We start from the raw sequence: 17,525 nt of genomic DNA, 5'->3' as shown, positions 1-17,525 counted from the left end.
CGCAGATAAGATAGTTGGTCACACACCTATCGATAAATTTTCTTACGTTACTACGTTACCCGTCCCGTCGTGAGTGAGGACATACACCGAAGCGGCGTTGTTCATTCATTTGATTCATCAAAGTAGAGTTAACATCAAGCATCAAGCATAAGCAAGTGAAGAATAACAAACGAACGTCTGGCGAAAGCAACAGACTGAAAGCACTTATTGATAAGACTAACGCCATTGCAACCGGTCAAAATGCAGTCGGCAGGATTTAAACTAATGATGCTGACCGTGGCTGGATTTTTCGCATCGGCTATTCCTGGCAATTCGGCTCGCTCGGACGTTGCCTACCTGACGCCGGGCACATACATAAATTTGTCGGAGAACTTCTTGGGACCGCAGACTCTGCGCACGTTCTGCTATCCGGGTAAGCGGCACACTGTGTCAAGTCTCTTCGAGACGGTGGAGTTCATCCTGGGCATCGGGAGCGATGATTACTCCCAGTACGGCGGCAAGACGCCGGAGGAGGTGATGCAGCACTACGAGGACAAGCAATCGCTGTTTAGCATCACCCTGTTCGCGCAGAAGCGCCAGCTCCTGCAGCTCTCGCCCTTCGATCAGCAGTGCATCGGGATTTCCTCCCGCCAGGCGTACACCGTTATGCTAAACAGCATTCCGCTGGATCTGTGGCGTCTCTCACTGTTCGCCGGCGGCATAGTGATCTTCTTGAGCGCCCAGCGGCTGGCCAAGAACAGTGTGTTCTACTATCTGGCCGGGATTTCAGGCGGCATATGCGCCTCCCTGCTGGTGATCGTCTATTTCGCCGCCAAACTGTTTCCGCGCCGTTCCATGGTGTGTGGCGTACTAATTGGCGGCTGGACCCTTGGCTTCTATGTGCTCAAGCAGCTGGCGAACAATCTGCGTCTGATCCTGATCACCTACCGCGACCATTTGCTGTGCTATCTGGGGGTCACCGGACTGATCTCGTTCCTGGTACGTAACCACTTGATATTCCAGCCATTGTGATTAACTAACCCCAGCCGATTGCCTCGATTGTTCTACAGATCTGCTATCGCATTGGTCCGCCCAACAATCCTCGCTCGCAAACCATTGTCATGTGGGTGCTGCAGGCCATAGGCGGCTTCATGGTTTACTTAAGCAGCTGGTACACGAGCGCCGTCGCCTTGATCATGGTGCTGGTCTTTGCGGCCCACTACTTCCCCAGTTCGTGGGCGAACCAGATCAAGACCATGTACCGCCGCCGCTTTCCGCCAAATAGGCGCATGCTCACCCAGGAGGAGTACGAGGAGCAGACGGCCGTGGTGACCTTGAAATCGCTGGCGGACCTGCGCCAGTACGTCAACAGTCCGGAGTGCAAGCAGTGGGCGATGATGAGCAAACTGCGTGATCCCGTGCGCTTCGCCTCGTTCGCCAATGGAGCACCGCATCTGGACGACGAGGAGATCGAGGACCACTCGCGCACCGTCGAGGAGTCCATGGATGCGGCGCTCGAGGAGGAACTCGTGGATAACCGAGAGAATAAACCCGAGGAGTATGTGCATTGCAGCATGTACTATCGTCCGTTGGCTGGTCTTTCGCGCCACCGTGTCAACATACCGCTGCCCAACTCACGGTTCCGCCATCAACAGGCCGCCTGCGACTCGGAGCCAGATGAGAGCGAAGAGGAGGAGTTCTTCGAGCAGGAGGTGAACATTCGGCAAGCGGTGCAGTAACGGCCGAGCAGCTCAACCAAAGGGGGAAACACTGATTAGGCTAAGTTCAAAGCATTGTAGAGTGCATGTTGTCTTCAACGGCCCACCGCGTTCTATACTGTGTAGTTTTGTAACATGTGTTTGTTAATAATCACTTTCAGACTGAACGGAAACACAAATTATTATAAAAAATATATTTAATTGTTCATGACTGGCTAGGAATAAATGCACTTATACACTTACGCATAAGTTTATTTGTTGCGCACATTCCAGGGTACAGCCATCCCGCTCACTTTGGCGGAGCACAGGCGATCGGCAGCCACTGGCAAGCCTCCGATGGCGGCGTGTGCATCTGCCCGGGCAGCATCTTCACCAGACGGCGGTCGTCGTCGAACTTCTCGGCGGCACAGAGCGTGAGGTCGCGCTGCCGGAAGATGAGTGCGTCCCCCGCGTAGGCGATGGTCCAGGTGCTGGTCGAGGAGCTGGGACTGCCGGAGCGCAGGGCGGCCAAGCGATTGCCCTCGCTGGGATCCACAAAGTAGTACCACTTGAAGAGCTCGCTACGCAGCGTGAAGAGCGGCGTGGAGTGCTGCTCCTGGACGAAGGCGCGTGTCAGGCCCGCGGAATCGGTGAAGTTCTTCTCGCGCCAGGAGAATACCTGCCGCCCATTCAGCCCGTAGTTCCACTCGTCCGTTATGGTCGTATAGATGTACTCGCGATCGGAGCGGCTCAGCAGGCAGAAGCCCTGCGGATCGAAGAGCAGGCCTAGAACGGGCGGCAGACGCTGTCCCAGTGCCTCCACTCGCTTCTGCAGACCCGCATCCACGCTGGCGTACATGTGATGGCTCCGTATCTTGCTGACCATGTGCGCCACGTTGAACAGGAACGCCTCGCTGCTGTCCTGCATGGCCTGATAGCGCCAGAAGAGCGCCAACTGCGCCTCGATCATCGTGCGGAAGCTGACCTCGTCGCGATCCGCGTACAGTTGCTCCAGCTGCTGGACCAGCTTCTCCTGCGGGCGATGGAAGTACACGTCCTCGATGGCGTGCACCAGAATGTCCCTGACCAGGGCGGGCTCCACACTGGCCGCTATGTACATGCCGTACGTCTGAATGCTCTCCTCGGCGTTCAGCAGATTGGCCAGTCGCTGGGCCATCAGGGTCCGCAGGTGGCGTCGCACCTCCTGCTGCAGTTCGCAGGCAGATCGACCCGTGGAGCCGCTGCTGCACTGCACCTCGTCGCGAACAAATCCGCCTAGCTGACTGTACAGGCCTTTTACCTTGTCCGTATCGGTGGCGAAGTCGGAGCGAATGGCGCCCCAGATGGTGTGGAACACTTGCAGCTTGTCACCGCGACTGGCACTTCGCCGTGGGGTAATCTAAGATATAAGCCGAGTGTTATTTGTTTTATTTATGTTTAGGTCGGTGGTCTGTCAGACTTGACTGTTGTCCAAATCGAGTTGCAGGGGCAGAACCTCGCCCACAACGATTGGAATTGTACATAGAAGCCAGTGGATCAGCTGGATCATCTTGTTTGTCTACTGGTCGAGCTGGGAGTGTGATTGGAAAGCCATTGTTGCCTCCATTTGTGTTATCGCCAATCAGCATGGGGTCAGTCCTGGTCCATCTTGATTTGCTTGGCTTGGTCGTCGCTATTTTTCTGACCATGCGCTCGTTTCTGTCCCACTATGACAACCGACTGGATGCGCTCCGTTAGCTGCTCTAATTCAAAGGAATTGGAATTGTAATTGAAATCGGGATTGGGGCTTGGAATGCGCTGCTTGCGCTCTCTCTTGGGCTTGGGAACTATGAAATTGCGATAGATATCCTCCAGACGTTCCAGCGGCATATCCTTGCCGGCGGGCAGAAATATTAGTCTCTGAAAATGTATTAAAAATATTGTCTTATGTCTTAATTTAAATTAACAAGTCACTTTTTCGAGCTGTTCCAACATATCAGCTCGAGATAGGCCCAGGTCCGTTCCTCTTAGATCATTGTTGTTCTCCATAATGAAACGGTAACCAGCGACGTACTTAAACAAATTTAATATGACTTCTTTTGATTCCAACACAACTTTCGATAACACGAGGCGGTATATGTCAAAAACTGTCGTTATCCATATCTATCGGAAATCGAAAGTTTAACATCCAATACCGTAACCGTAGTATGACAGAATGCATTTGCGAAGCGGTACGGTTGGTGACACCGATAGATGTGGCCATGTAATGTAACACTTTACAACACTTTCGGCGGGATATTTGAATTTCTAAATTGACAGCGTATGTGTTTGCTATGTTACATCTACCATCTATTTTCAAATCGAATATTAAATAAAAGAAATACCCATTTTATTTTAAAAGCTTTAAATGCTGCATTTTATACCAACTACACATCAATTGAAAGCAAAGAATTCAGCACCATAAACTAAAAAGTGCCTTATTTGAACGTTTCATTTTAACTTGAATTTCAGTTTCGAAATGAAAAACTTTCCCGTGCTGATTCATTCCGTAGGCAAACGACTTAATCACAATTTTGGGTCAGTAACATAGCCAATATGCATGCTCAGCGATTTTCTCGCATCACACTTCGTTTATTTATTTTGCTATTTGCAGACGTGATGACTGTGTTATTGAATTGAATACGCCGGCGTATTTGAAATATTTAACCGGTTTTTCTCCCTCTTAACACAGCCTTAAAGGTCGATTGCACCACAAACTGTAAATGCAAGCCACACCTGAGCACAATGGAATCTAAATCAAAATTACTTTTCATACAAATTATTAGCACCAAAGAAGGCAGAATACTTCAAATCGAGTATAATCATGCATTCTTACAGTTAAGCAAGTCCACGTCCTGAAGTATCAATTATACCCAGCAAATGCACGTGTGAGACCCACTGTGCCAGTGGCTAATTTGCATACAAAAGGGGATAAGTGGACAAACAGCTGGAGGCGGCGATAGAAGATTGTGGTTCCAGTCCCACGACGACAAAGGTTTAATCCACTTGGAGTCATCGCAGTCCGAAGTGGGTCACCATTACCGCAATGCCAATCCGCAGGAGCAACCCTGATGAGTCGGCCACCAATTGAAAGACATTCGCTATTAGCTGGTTCTTAGTTTGGTTTGTTCGGTTTCAATTGATATTTGCCAAAAAGCTTTATTGTACGCTATGTAAATATAAATAGTTCAGTGGTGGTTTGCTCAATGGCAATACCCATTTGCTGCCATCGTTATTCGTGTTTATACTATTTATACTATTGCGGGTGTATTGTTGCGAATATCGGGGTATCTGGCCTATATCTATATCTATCCTATATATCTATGTAGCTGCACATTTATGCCAAGTTTCAGTTTCGGTTTCATTTAATTGCCATTTCAGACCATTTTGTTCCGCATGTTTATCTATAAAATGTTCCCGCGCTCTGCGCCATAAATTAATAGCAAACAGAGGCGACGATCGAGGGGCATGCGGACGCCTCCAAAAGCGATTTATTGATAAAGGAATATATATACGAATGCCATACATTATATGATAATTAACGTTAAAATACTCTTCCTCTCGAGGGAAATCGTTCGAAATTGGCTTTTGAGGGCGTGGAGCAGCTGACTTAGTGGGCCTTTTGCCTTGTCTTGCAGACTTGTTCGCTTGTTTTAGTGATTTAGTTAAAGTTTCCGATTTAGTTAATAATAGTCTGCTTGTTCGTAGGTTCCTAACATCTATGGGTGTGGTGTGTATAACGACTAAGACTTAGTGGCTATTCGTTGTGGAGTTACAGGGATTCGAGTTAACAATCGTTGTTTATGCACATTTTAATTTAAATGTATATATATTTTATATGAATTGCTTAGCCAATAGGGTGTGTACAAAATACTTTTATATACAATGGTCAATAGTTAATATTTAGTATCAAAATGTAAAATCTATGTTGGTGTAAAGTATTCGCTGCCTTTGTCTCAGTCATTCGATAATTTCATATTCGATTCGTTGCTTACATCAAGATAACTAAATAAGCTACATAGAAAATACGCAGTAATATGTACACAAATGTAAAAATATATATATATATATATAAATATATATATAGATAATCACTCGACTCCTACCAGCTTCTCAGTACGATCGCTCTTTAGTTCGGGGAGAATTACTTTTGGCCTGAACACTTTGGAAGTTCTACTACATAATACAATTGTCACTCAAGCACGTTGAACGTGCCATCGTAACTTGAGCAATAAATTAATATTAGTTAATTACAAAAAAAAATTAAATAAATATTATGAGAAATAATAATTGTACTGCATTGTAGTTTCTGCGTTTTCAAGAGTTAAAATACATAAAAATACGTTTGTAATGGGGGGGAATACATCTCAAATTTGGAGTTCCTAAACAGGATGCAGGACAACTGCACTGCTTGCCCGTAAGCATTGACAAATGCACATGTGTGTGTGTGTGTGTGTGCACAGCTTTAAATTTAGTGCGCTTTCATTTGGAACCATTTAACCTTGATCGCTGCGTATCGTTGAACTTTCGATGATCAATTTGATTGTTTCCGCCTATCAAAAGTGTGTGCATAACGATTTTGTTTATGCCCTGAAGTAAATAAATTTCAATTGTTTACACTAGACGTAAAAAAATATACAAACATTTTTCGGTTGAAAAACATTATGGGGCAAACATAAAAATAGTTCCAGTCAGCGGTTTTCGTCCAGTATTCTCGCAGTAAAGTGCAAATAAAAAAAGTGATTAGGCAATAAAAACGTCAAAGACACACACACACACACGCTCGCACGAATAAAGAACTGGATGCAAGCAGTGTCATACGAGTAATGCCAATCAGAAGCAGCTAATTTAAATGTTAAACATCCGATATGTGCATGCATGGGTGTGTGTGTGTTTGTGTGTGGTGCGCCTGCTGTTTTTCTCACACTTGAGATTTGAGTCAGAAAGAAAAGCAGAGCAACGCGATCTAAACTAAACAACAAAAGTGCCCCAACAGAAAATTACTTGTGGTTGCCACACACATACATACAGCATGCAGGCAGACACACACATAAAGCCCTCTTGTTTTTATTTCTGTTGGCTAAAAGTGCTTAAATGAAAGAAAGAGCCACAATAGCGCTGCTTTGTTTTGTCTAGGCTGAATTCCTGTTTCGTTTGCTGCACATTCCATTTCGCAACACTGACCGGAGTGTCCAATTAGAACGTGTTAATGTGACCCGAACTGCTTTACCGTTATTCTGCGATGCGATGCGATGCTATGCGATTATGATGATGATGATGAATAAAATAATACGTTTCTTTTGTGCGCTGGCTTAAATTGAAGTTGAATACTGGCATACTGAGTACGTTTTGTTCGGCAGCGGTTGTTGGCCGATTTCAAAATCACGCGCAAGTCGCTTGCACACACACACACAACCATGCACACACATCATTCGCTCGTACACTCGCACAATTAGCTGGTCAGCTTGGTTTTGTTGCCGCGATTGCGCAAGTGTGTGCCGCTCTCGTCTCGAAACTCCAGCTTTGGCAGCGTTTTTTTTTCGTGTTTTTTCCATTCTTTCTTTCTTATTTCTGAGCTGCCCATTGCCATTATTTCGCTCGCTCGAGGTCTGGACTTTTGTATCCGGGCCTGGCTTTCGCATTGTCGCTCGTCGTCTCAGTTGTCTGCAAAAAAATAAGAAAGAAGAGGGGCACAAATAAGTACAAATTTTCATATGATATGCGTGCACATGTGGGTACAGTGCACTCAAGATATTAGTACTTAGAAGCAGTGTTGAAAAGGGCTTTAGTGCAAGGACTTGCAGTCTTAGTTTACACTGCTAGGAAAGCGTTGGTTCAAAATACCAGAGATCTAAAAGTTAACTACCTTTCTAAATACCTTTAGCGGAAACTTTGTTCTTTTCATTTTTCTCAGCTGAAACATTTGCGGATTACTCATGATCTGTTTAGATTTCCAGGCATCGCGTAATCAGGAATTCTGAGATTTATTTTGATTTGATTTTCTTGCGAAAAGTTGGCATTTGCGATATGATTTGAGGTGTGAACTGCTGCCAGATGAAATACTTATTATTGCCAATTGAAATTCATGTACCAAACGCAATGCTATGCTAATAGGAACTGCAAAGATATTTTCGCAACATTCAAGGACCGAGGTAATTATTATCATTCAGAGCTATTGCATTAACCGCAACTGTGGATGCATGACAACAATGCCCCCACTTTGCTTCCTTCGGCCTCCAACGAGGAATCCAATGTCGACCTACGTAGCAGGCACAAATTAAAAAAAAATAATGCCCTGCGTAAAATGTAAATGGGCCAGAGTGCAATTATAAGTTGAGAAACTGCAGAACGTTCAAATTAAAAATTGCCGCTAAACTCAAATGAACGCAGAGCATGTGTGCGTGTGCCGCTGCGATTGCGTCTGGAGTTGGACATTAAGTATTCTTACTGCGAAATTTGTGCCAATTTGCGTGGTGGAGTCAACAGGAAGGAATTCATTACGCTGCCAAGTGTTGCAAACTTTAAAATGTCAGCGAACTAGGCAGATAAAAGCTGACCCAGATACGAAAAAAAACACTGCCAAGATTCAGGAAGTACAGGTCACGTTCAGAAACAATCTATATATTTATATTTCATGCAACTGGGAATATTATTTAATCGAAATGCCAATGAGCATGGGTCACTGGCATTCTATGAAATTAGTAATCATTTCGTGTTTCGTCGTGTCAAACAATTAGGAAATGCGCTAATAAATAATAGAACAATAAGCGAAATCACTTAATTATTAAATGTTTGATGGAGATACAAAGTGGAACTCAAGCGTGTCCGAGCTTTTAGTTCTCTCAACAAGCTGGAAATAGCTGAATAGTTTAACGCTGTGTGCTTATGATGATGACTCCGCTTGGTTACCAAACAAGATAATCAGTGAAATGGCTAATGAAAGAAAGTGTTTTTTGGGCGATGCCAAAAGTAAGTGTAGGGAAACTTTCGTTTTCAGTTTTTGGCACACAATCATTTTTTCGTAGGAAAAGTATTTGCCCGGTTAAATTTGGTAGCTCTTTAATAAATAGTATTGCATGTCAGCTTAGCTCTAAATCCCGCTCTAATTCCCAACTGGTTTTAGCCCACAGAGTTAGCATTTTCCCACTGATGTGACCCCATCTGATTTCATGATAGCTCAAAACGCATTGCTGCATCGATTGCAGTGCATTCCTGCCGCATCTTCCCGCCGTTGCATTGTGCATCTGGACCATTTCAGTTGACAAACGAGCAACGCACCCCCTCCTCCCCGCAACCGCCACTCCAATTTCGCTGCACTTTTGCACCGTCGCGTTGTGATGAGCGTGACGTGGACACGCTGCTCTGGGATTATGCAGATGAACACAAATGGCACGGCAGCTGCAGTTGCAGTTGCAGATGCATTTCGTTGTGCCTTCGAAGTTGCAGTTGCAGTTTGCAGTTGGCAGTTGGCAAACGCATGCAGGTCACAGTTTTGAGGCGACTGACTGCCCCTCATTTCAGTCTGATTACGAGTATTGCGTGTGCCAGCCACAATTTCAGACTTCCCGATTTCAGATTTCATATTTCTGTTTTTGGGTTTCAGCTTTTCAGGGGCCAGGCCATTTAACTCGGTTGCGCAATCCCATCGAATGAGCCCATGGGCCAAAAACCCAGTGTTTGTTTTGTTTTCTCTTTCGTTTGGGGCAAAACCTCTGATTCCAACACGGACCTACACACAAGCGAACGGTAGACAGCACATCTGTTCACCCGGACAGACACGGATCCCAAAAAAGTATGACGCGATCAGGGCCGAAAAGAAAAGAAAAATTCAAAAGTAACAGACAATAAAACGCGAGGGCACACAATTAACTGCCACCAGCAGCTGTCACATTCGAAAATGTTACAAACTGAAGTAATTACACATTTTCTATACGCCTGCGTACAATGCAAACCAATGTTCTTCGGCTCTAATAACACAAACTTGGCCTAAACAAAGCAGCATTTCTTGTTCATATAGAAAAAACAGACTTCATTGATTAGTTTCTTAAACTAATGTTGCTATCAAAATGCAGTACATAAAAAAACAGATTTTTTAATTGTTAAATCCTTATCTTTTCATTGGAACATTAAGCAGACAGTTTAATGCTAGATTTCAAGTTGCCCTATTTTTTAGTGCTCGAAAACGGAATTATAGTTTTTCAAAACTTTATGAGCTCTGAGCTAAGTTTGCTTTCTAGATAGTAGTAGATTTCGAGACCTGTCCGCATGTCTGGCATTGGATCATTTGGGATGTGTCAAGACCACTTGAGGCGACCAAACTAACAAAGTAACAAGTAAATAAGTAAATAGGCCGAAATGCAAACAAGACGATATGTTGTGTTGTGTGCTTATCACCATCTCCATCGTCGCCGGTGAGTCCAATTTAAACTCGATTTTCCCTTTCGGGTTCGGCACACAGAGCACACACATTTTTGGTTCCAGCCGATACGGATGCCAGCTACGATTTCCATTATCTTCGCTTGCGTGTGTGTCAAGGGTTGCGCTGATTACTTTATGGCCATGTGGAAATGTGAAAATCGGACAGGAAATTCGAAAATCGAATTCGCCCGGCCCGGCGTCAGAGTTTTCCGATGAAAAACATAACGGCACAGCGGCAACATTTTCATCTTTATGACCATTCTCGAACTCAAGTGCTGCACGCGAAATCGTAAACTTGGCGCATGTTGTAAAGCAGTTTCGGTCATGCAAATGGCCATCCGGTCATCCGGCCACCACTGACCATCGTAGGACCATCTTCGCACCCTACGTAAATTCCGCCCATATAAAACCATAAAACGAAATGGGAAAAGTAAAAACGTGCTAGACTTTTTCACCCGGCGCCTGGTTGGAAAAACGCTCCAGGTAGCCGCCTGCCGCACAGGAAATCTCGAACCCTTAAAATTTCATCTGGATAGCGTATAGTCCACATGGGGGGTGAGACGAATAGTGTCCTATAGAGCAGGGTATTTTCCAACGGGCATGGCCGAAAAAGGACACTTACCCAATTGAATGAAACTCCAAAGGTTTTGAATTGAAAAGTTCGCCTCGTTTTCCCCCTAGAAAACCAAACTAGTTTCTTTTTTTATCTTCATATTGGTGGTTGGTTCTCGAAAGTTGTCGGCGCAAACACACACTATTTCCATGACAAATTCGGGTTTTCCTCCTATTTGTTTCCACATTTTTGTGAATACATCATTGGTATTTGGGTTAAATCCACAGACAGCGCAATTATCACACTATCTTCTCCGACACACATATATGTGATAATCAGCCGACAATTTTGGTTATATACCGGAAAATTCAGCTAATGTGTTGATACATCCAATTTACTTGGATTCTAAATCATTTTCGGGTTAATTTAAGACCCCCTTTGAAAGACTAAAACTTAATAAGAAACTTAGATTCTTGGTGTTCTGCAAGCGGACTAATAACCCGAAAGACCAAACAATGTTTCTGCTCCACCTTCCTCGGATTGAAGTCTATTGAAGCTAAAGCTGCTTAGTGATATTGAAGTGGCCCCACCTGTACATACGTGCACTTTGTAGGATCGAAACTGCTGCGATGCATGGCGTAACCGGCGGGTAAACAGCCAGTCAGCCAGTCAGCCAGCCAGCCAGCCAGCCAGCCAGCTCATTGAGATACTTTGCATTCCCGGCTGGGCCCTAAAGCCCATTAAGGCCGATAAGTCTATCAGCAAGTGTGTGTGTGCTTAAAGCCGCGTTTTGTAAGCCACTTGGCAAACTGCGTTGGGAGTTGGGAACAGCAGGCGCTTTGTTTGCGCGCTGACAAACAGAGCTATCTCTTCACAAGCACACTTCACTGGCTATCGGGTGTTCAACTTACGTTTAGCAAATGGTCTCCATTTTGATGATGGGTGCGGCGGGGGCAATGGGAGCCTTCTCCGGTACCTCATCCTCCGCCGGACTGCTGGGCTTGTGGCTGGTGGTCGTGGTGGTCGTCGTCGTGGTGGTGGTGGTGTTCTGGGTAATCTCCGTGCCGCCGGCCAACGAGGGCAAGCCCTGCGAGCTGCTCGAGTGCTGGACACCGTTGGTCGTATTGGTGATGTCATGACGCAATCGCGGACAGAAGATCCTGCGGCAGGCGGTCCACACCTGCGGCTGGCAGCCCACCACGATGAAGATGAAGACGCCTTGCAGGGCGTTGATCAGGTCGGTGAAGAACCATACGCCATGTGGTCCACCCACCAGCCAGGACAGAATGTCCGCTATCCAGGTGACACCCATAACGACGACCAGCTTCAGGCAGACGCGTCCTAGGGCGGACTTCTCCGAGGAGGACTTGACATCGTCTCGCTTCCACAGGCCGCACGTCAACTGATGGGTGGTGGACACGAAGAGCGCTATATTGGCGCACAGCAGCAGGCCAATGGGTCCGTAGAAGTAGGCGAAGATGGAGAGGTTGCGATTGTCGAACCAGCAGTAGAGCTGTCCGAATCCCGGACGCAGTAGCGTCGTCTCCGGCAGCTGATCCACGCAGGCGGCCACGAAGGTGATAAGCAGCGGACCGCCCCACGCGTACAGGGAGTACAGATAGCGACGCAGTGCCTCCTGATTGCGTTCCAGCGAACTGGGTCGAAAGTCCCGGAACGTCCACCAGATGTTGAAGCACATGGTGTTCAGCCAAAAGAAGGCGGCCAGAAAGAAGAACTGCATGGTGATAGCAAGCGTGTGGCAGGCGGCACTGCCCGGCTGCAGGCTGGAGCTCAGCTCCTCGACGGCCAGCAGGATTTTGCCGAATAGCAGGCAGGTGACATAGCAGATTTGGCAGCGCCAATGAAGCGCATGATGCACAGCGGGCAGCAGGAAGCCGGCCACCAAAGTGGCGGACAGAAAGACAATGGACACAAGTATTCCGCCAGTCAGGACGGCCTTCTGCAGATTCTGGCCATTGGCCTGCTCGATGGTGCCTCCAATGGAGCCCTCGTGGGTGCCGGCTCCTGCGGAGCTAAACAAATGCTGGCAGGCTATGATCTTCACCTCGCCCTCGCGCTGCGTGTGCTCCAGGCAGTATTGCCCGGCGCTGAGGTTCTTGTGCGGCAACTGGAGCATGGCCGTGTTTCGATCCAGCTTGGCATCCTGCCAATCCCCGGCGATGGAGTAGCCACCGGGTTGGGCACAGTCGGGCAGGCCATAGCTGGTCTGGTAGCTGCCCTCGGGTAGCTGTGGGGACAGACGCAGCAGTCCATCGACGGCTGCCTGATGGTTGGGCTGCAGATCGCAGTTCTGGAGCTGCGTGTTATAGCTGCCCCACTTGCCGCAGCACTTGCTCAGTCGCAGGCTGGCCTTGGGCGGCTCCTGCTGCACGAGGGGATTGGCTGCGTAATCGGGATCCTCCACAGCGTTGGTCGGCGGACTGTCCAAGCAGACGACGGCCACCTCCCAGTCGACGCAATAGTCCGATGGCTGGACCATCAGAGCGCGTTCCCGCACATAGAGCGTGCCATTGGGAAAGAGCATCACATTGGCTCCGCGGCTGCGGAAGATCTCCGTCGTCTGATCCTTTCGGCAGTTGGGTCTCGTATTGGGCAGGAACTTCAAGAATCGCGGACTGGCGCCATGGGGCTCGAAGAAGCGCTGCTGCTGCACCAAGTACACCATGGGCAGCCACAGGGCTTCGCTGCCGGCGATGCAGGTGCCATCGTTCAGATACTCGCCCGAATGGCAGCACTTGTTGAGCTTCACGGTGGGCGGCGGCGATGGCCGTGGCGGGGCGGCCGGTGGTGGCGACGTCTCCTCGATGGCCAAACTCATCGACACCAGCGCATGCAGCAGGACGACGGTCGTCAGTAGGCCACATGGCCTGATGAACTGGTTGCTGCTGGCAGCACTGCTACTCCGACTCCTGTCCATTGTGAGCTCACTCGTCAAGATCTGTGTGGATTTCAGGTTCTCTTGTCTCTTGGCCTCAATTTGCAATTTATGTGCTATGTACACATATCTTTGGATATGCTGTTTTTCTTTTGATTTTGCGTTCCGTTTCGCTTCGTCGAATAGCACTTTTCACTTTTCCTCTCTTTCGTTGGCAAATGGAAAATCAGAAATGCTGAATTTCACCTACGCAAGTTGGGCAAACAAACACAGAAAATCGTTAAGTAAACAACACACGCTGCGCTGCGTTCGATTTCTCGAATGCATTCAATATAAAATAGAGTTGTCAGCGAATCATGTATTTTATCACAATATCACATTCATTTCGGTGCGTTTTCATTGCGTGCTAGTGCGCCAAGGCTTTTATGTCTGTCTCCGTTTTCAGTCGTAAGCACGGCGCGCAGTGTGTAAAAAAAATATGTGCACGATTTGCGCTCCGATTTTAACGCGCATCAGACTTTTCCTCGCGTTTTTTTCGAAATACTATCGTCGATCAGGGGGGGCGAGGATTTTATACGGGTGCTTGGGCGGGCGAGTGTGACCCTGTGCGACGGCGAAATACCCGCAGCTGGGGTCACACTGCAGCGCAGATCTGCGCCAACCACAAAATAGCCTTTTCACACGGCCGCTTCAAAACGCGTTGATGCCGTATGTTCGCACTGCATGGAGTAGGCAGGCCAACATTTGATGAAAATGCATCTTTTTAAAAATCAATAAAGGCAAGCATAATTGCTTAAATAAACAAAGGATCAATAGTTTTTTTTCAATTTTATTTATATTTACCGTTAATAAAATGTGTGCATCTAAAAATGAAAGATCGTTGATGCAGATGCGCCGCAGGTTTAAAGAAATCGTAGATTATACTGCCCACTTTTTATTCGTTGACCCATTATAAGAATACTGTTAGTTATCAGTCCTTGTTTATTTATTTTTATATTGCGATTTACTAAAATTATTCCTATGTTATTTGCTATTTAACAATTTCATTTTTGTGAGCACCTAAAAGCCAACGAATTTGGTGGGAAAATATTTTTCCCGCCCAAAAGTGTGACCAGTTGTTTGAGTGGCCAAGACGATAGTATCGCTCCACACAATAGTGACATCTCTAGCTTGTGGTCCGCGTTTTTACTTAATTTTTCCGATTTGCGCAAATTAAAACATCAAAATGTCGAAGGCCCATCCCCCAGAGGTGAAAAAGTAAGTGACACCCAAGTGTAGAAAAGATAGCGCTCCACAAATGCGATTAACAATACAACAAAACTTGCAGATACATGGACAAGCGCATGATGCTGAAACTGAACGGCGGACGCGCCGTGACCGGCATTTTGCGAGGCTTCGATCCCTTCATGAACGTGGTCCTGGACGACACGGTGGAGGAGTGCAAGGACAACACGAAGAACAACATCGGCATGGTGGTAAGATGCGCAGCATAGCCTGCCTTAAACTACCCGACTCACTCGTATTTCCCATCTGGCCAGGTTATTCGCGGCAACAGCATCGTCATGGTGGAGGCCCTGGACAGGGTCTAGCACCCGCCTCGGAACCCGATCTCGTCGAGCATCGTTAGACGTAGTGCTTAGTCTTAAGGCTCCGTAACATTCATGCGCTGCACATAGTCAGAAGAAACACACTAACTCTTGAATAAATTCTATAACAAATACTTCTCCTTTTTGAACTGACGATTTATATGGGCAGTCTGGAAAATAAGTCGTTAATATTTAATATTGCGTACTTTGTGATTTACTGTATGGGAACTTCAGTCGGAAGATTGCATCTTTAAATGGCATCGCCAAGACTAGCAAACGAAATGCAAACAGATAGCTTTACAGATAATTTGGTTTCCTAATCAATTTGGTTTCCTTTGATTTTATACAACAGCTTAGCTTCTTGATTTCTGTATTCTGCTATGAAAGGACTTTGTTAATTTAACTTATATTCGGCTATTAGTACCTTACTTGTTGATAGATTTTGGTCATTCCTTTTTGAATTTGTTTAACAATGTTCGATCGACTTTATTTCAAAGCTGCCCAAATAAAAGGGTACGTCTTTTTAGTCTTCGAATGATGCAAGATGTGTACTCCAAGTGTATCAGAAAGTTCTTCATTCGCAGATTTTATTTGACAACGGAATTAGTCAAAATGGAATAGAAAACAAAAAACAATATATATTAAAGCAAGAAAGCTCCACCATTCTCTGTATGTTCCATCAAAGAGGCAATGCTTTAAATCTTAAGAAGAACCTTACAAGTCCACATGACTAAAAACTCAATTAACTATTCTTTTGCACATGAGCAGTATGATATAAAATGTTTATATCTGCAAGGCAAGTAACTATTTAGCACTTGGATTGTTAATGAAACTATATACTTTCTAAGGGCAGAATTTTACTCATCCGAACACTGTGAAGGCTTGGGAAAAGTATATATTGGCTAGTTAGGCTAGCTAATTAAGCCAACTGTAGCTGTTGTCCACAACCACATTGTTCATCGCACATGAACAGCATCCTGCTAAATTGACCACTTTTTGCATTATTTTTGCCAAGAGCTATTCAATTCCCCTGTTTAGAGACCGCATAAAAAATGTTTCCAGCATTCGAAGAACGCATGTTTCGTAGACTTTTACAAATTGTGGTTGGTTTTATTTTCTCATCTCTCTCGTGCAAACAAAAAGCGCTTACAATAGAAGTCTAAAAATGTGTTTTTAGAAATCGAAGGGGCGCCGTGTGATTACTTGGAAATAACAAGGGGCCCGGTCTGCTTGGCGGCATCGCGCTGCTTGAACACGATTTGGTTAGCAATACGGTCCAGATCACGCTGTCCAATGGAGCTCAGTTTGCGACCACCGTCCGGGTGCTTCTCGACCAAACGGGCGTGCTCCAAGGCCTGCAGAGCCTTACGGGCAGCACCGTCGGCGGCGCGGCAGAAGTGCGAGGGGTGGACACCGTTGCGCTTGCGTCCGCCGTAGATCTTGGTGATTGAACCGACTCCAGCGGGACTGCGGTGGTACAGATGGCGCAGGATCGAGGCGCAACGCACATAGAACCAGTCGGGATCGTAGGGCGCCAGCTCCTTGAATTTGGCGGTCTTGACGATGTCCATCTGGTCGGGCACCTTCAACTTGCCAGTCCTATTTGGTTTTTTAATTTTTTTTGGGGGGGATAAACAAATGGATTGTGAGGTTATGTGGTGGAAATATACTTGATGGTCAGTACTCACTTCTTCAAGAAGACGGCGACCGCCTTGGTAACCGCGTGCTGGTCAATATCCTTCACTGTGACGCCTGGCATCTGCGGGCAGAACGGGAAAAACAAATGGGAATCTATTAAAATGCTGCCAAAAACACGTTGTCGCGATTTCCACGATTCTCTCACAGAAACACTCTCTTTCTCTCTCTCCCTCGCACACACACATGCAGGGGCACAACAAAAAATTGCCAGCCGGAGTTTTAACTCGAAAAAAGCAGTCTTTTCGTGTTTACGGTCTGCCCATTGTGTCAATTGCCACTTGGTGTGGGCTCTTTCATTGAATTTCACCCATTCAAAACATAAAAAAAAAGATAATTCACTTGAAAAGAATTCGTGCACAACCTTTCTCGTTAAAGTCAACCGGAAAAAAGAACAAGGCGCGTGAAGTTGGCTGCGGTTAATAGTGCTGGGCCAGTCACCAGCGATAGTATCGATTAATCGAATGTCGGCGCAGCGAACTATCGAAGTTTCGGTTAATGATACTCTAACAACGTTTGTGTTCACTATATAGGTATTTTTAAAAATATTTAAAATGAATGAAACCACGATTATAATATATATTACATGGCATTTGTTTAAATATGCATGTTCGTATGGGTATATTTTAAATGTGGCTAAAAAATGCACAATGCTATTTACCTGTTGCTTTATCACTTTAGTT

The 17,525-nt window shown here is 46.2% G+C and overlaps 6 protein-coding genes across 7 annotated transcripts; 2 read left to right on the top strand and 4 right to left on the bottom strand.

Annotated features, from left to right (window-relative positions):
• The first annotated feature begins 97 nt into the window (after positions 1-97).
• LOC6617968 (nuclear envelope integral membrane protein 1) lies at positions 98-1,939 on the top strand. Its single transcript, XM_002042240.2, has 2 exons — positions 98-978; positions 1,050-1,939. Exons 1-2 carry the CDS (start codon positions 241-243, stop codon positions 1,716-1,718), a joined length of 1,407 nt encoding a protein of 468 aa, XP_002042276.1. The 5' UTR covers positions 98-240; the 3' UTR covers positions 1,719-1,939.
• Positions 1,877-3,290, bottom strand: LOC6617967. Its single transcript, XM_002042239.2, has 2 exons — positions 3,136-3,290; positions 1,877-3,075 (listed from the first exon to the last, which is right to left on the bottom strand). The coding sequence occupies exons 1-2, from the start codon at positions 3,223-3,225 to the stop codon at positions 1,987-1,989; spliced, it is 1,179 nt and encodes a 392-aa protein (XP_002042275.1). The 5' UTR covers positions 3,226-3,290; the 3' UTR covers positions 1,877-1,986.
• A 5-nt stretch (positions 3,291-3,295) lies between these two features.
• On the bottom strand, positions 3,296-3,790 carry LOC6617966. Of its 2 annotated transcripts, none has more exons than XM_032725452.1 (2): positions 3,730-3,790; positions 3,296-3,575 (listed from the first exon to the last, which is right to left on the bottom strand). In XM_032725452.1, the coding sequence occupies exon 2, from the start codon at positions 3,543-3,545 to the stop codon at positions 3,309-3,311; it is 237 nt and encodes a 78-aa protein (XP_032581343.1). In that variant the 5' UTR covers positions 3,546-3,575; positions 3,730-3,790; the 3' UTR covers positions 3,296-3,308. The 2 variants fall into 2 exon arrangements, with proteins under 2 accessions (XP_032581343.1, XP_002042274.1); XM_002042238.2 differs by having other exon boundaries at positions 3,630-3,782.
• A 1,006-nt stretch (positions 3,791-4,796) lies between these two features.
• LOC6617965 (probable G-protein coupled receptor Mth-like 1) lies at positions 4,797-14,117 on the bottom strand. Its single transcript, XM_002042237.2, has 2 exons — positions 11,577-14,117; positions 4,797-7,358 (listed from the first exon to the last, which is right to left on the bottom strand). Exon 1 carries the CDS (start codon positions 13,601-13,603, stop codon positions 11,579-11,581), a length of 2,025 nt encoding a protein of 674 aa, XP_002042273.2. The 5' UTR covers positions 13,604-14,117; the 3' UTR covers positions 4,797-7,358; positions 11,577-11,578.
• Positions 14,118-14,707: 590 nt separating this feature from the next.
• LOC6617964 (probable small nuclear ribonucleoprotein G) lies at positions 14,708-15,281 on the top strand. Its single transcript, XM_002042236.2, has 3 exons — positions 14,708-14,818; positions 14,889-15,036; positions 15,100-15,281. The coding sequence occupies exons 1-3, from the start codon at positions 14,787-14,789 to the stop codon at positions 15,148-15,150; spliced, it is 231 nt and encodes a 76-aa protein (XP_002042272.1). The 5' UTR covers positions 14,708-14,786; the 3' UTR covers positions 15,151-15,281.
• Positions 15,282-16,231: 950 nt separating this feature from the next.
• On the bottom strand, positions 16,232-17,271 carry LOC6617963 (40S ribosomal protein S19a). The gene is made up of 3 exons (XM_002042235.2): positions 17,207-17,271; positions 16,836-16,906; positions 16,232-16,746 (listed from the first exon to the last, which is right to left on the bottom strand). The coding sequence occupies exons 2-3, from the start codon at positions 16,904-16,906 to the stop codon at positions 16,347-16,349; spliced, it is 471 nt and encodes a 156-aa protein (XP_002042271.2). The 5' UTR covers positions 17,207-17,271; the 3' UTR covers positions 16,232-16,346.
• Positions 17,272-17,525: the final 254 nt, after the last annotated feature.

Source organism: Drosophila sechellia, chromosome X (genome assembly GCF_004382195.2).
Source record: "Drosophila sechellia strain sech25 chromosome X, ASM438219v1, whole genome shotgun sequence".
Classification (NCBI taxonomy): Eukaryota; Metazoa; Arthropoda; class Insecta; order Diptera; family Drosophilidae; genus Drosophila; species Drosophila sechellia.
The sequence above is the reverse complement of the archived record's forward strand: the minus strand, read 5'-3'. Positions and strand labels throughout refer to the sequence as shown.

What these genes read in the sequence shown, in the direction of transcription:
- LOC6617968 (XM_002042240.2), top strand. Translation starts at nt 241, where the DNA reads ATGCAGTCGGCAGGATTTAAACTAATGATGCTGACCGTGGCTGGATTT. An exon ending in CCGGACTGATCTCGTTCCTG is followed by an intron (nt 979 to 1,049) that starts GTACGTAACCAC and finishes ATTGTTCTACAG; the next exon opens with ATCTGCTATCGCATTGGTCC.
- LOC6617967 (XM_002042239.2), bottom strand. Translation starts at nt 3,225, where the DNA reads ATGATCCAGCTGATCCACTGGCTTCTATGTACAATTCCAATCGTTGTG. An exon ending in TCGATTTGGACAACAGTCAA is followed by an intron (nt 3,076 to 3,135) that starts GTCTGACAGACC and finishes CTTATATCTTAG; the next exon opens with ATTACCCCACGGCGAAGTGC.
- LOC6617966 (XM_002042238.2), bottom strand. Translation starts at nt 3,704, where the DNA reads ATGGAGAACAACAATGATCTAAGAGGAACGGACCTGGGCCTATCTCGA. An exon ending in TGTTGGAACAGCTCGAAAAA is followed by an intron (nt 3,576 to 3,629) that starts GTGACTTGTTAA and finishes ATACATTTTCAG; the next exon opens with AGACTAATATTTCTGCCCGC.
- LOC6617965 (XM_002042237.2), bottom strand. Translation starts at nt 13,603, where the DNA reads ATGGACAGGAGTCGGAGTAGCAGTGCTGCCAGCAGCAACCAGTTCATC.
- LOC6617964 (XM_002042236.2), top strand. Translation starts at nt 14,787, where the DNA reads ATGTCGAAGGCCCATCCCCCAGAGGTGAAAAA. An exon ending in CATCCCCCAGAGGTGAAAAA is followed by an intron (nt 14,819 to 14,888) that starts GTAAGTGACACC and finishes CAAAACTTGCAG; the next exon opens with ATACATGGACAAGCGCATGA. An exon ending in AGAACAACATCGGCATGGTG is followed by an intron (nt 15,037 to 15,099) that starts GTAAGATGCGCA and finishes CCATCTGGCCAG; the next exon opens with GTTATTCGCGGCAACAGCAT.
- LOC6617963 (XM_002042235.2), bottom strand. Translation starts at nt 16,906, where the DNA reads ATGCCAGGCGTCACAGTGAAGGATATTGACCAGCACGCGGTTACCAAG. An exon ending in GTCGCCGTCTTCTTGAAGAA is followed by an intron (nt 16,747 to 16,835) that starts GTGAGTACTGAC and finishes AAAACCAAATAG; the next exon opens with GACTGGCAAGTTGAAGGTGC.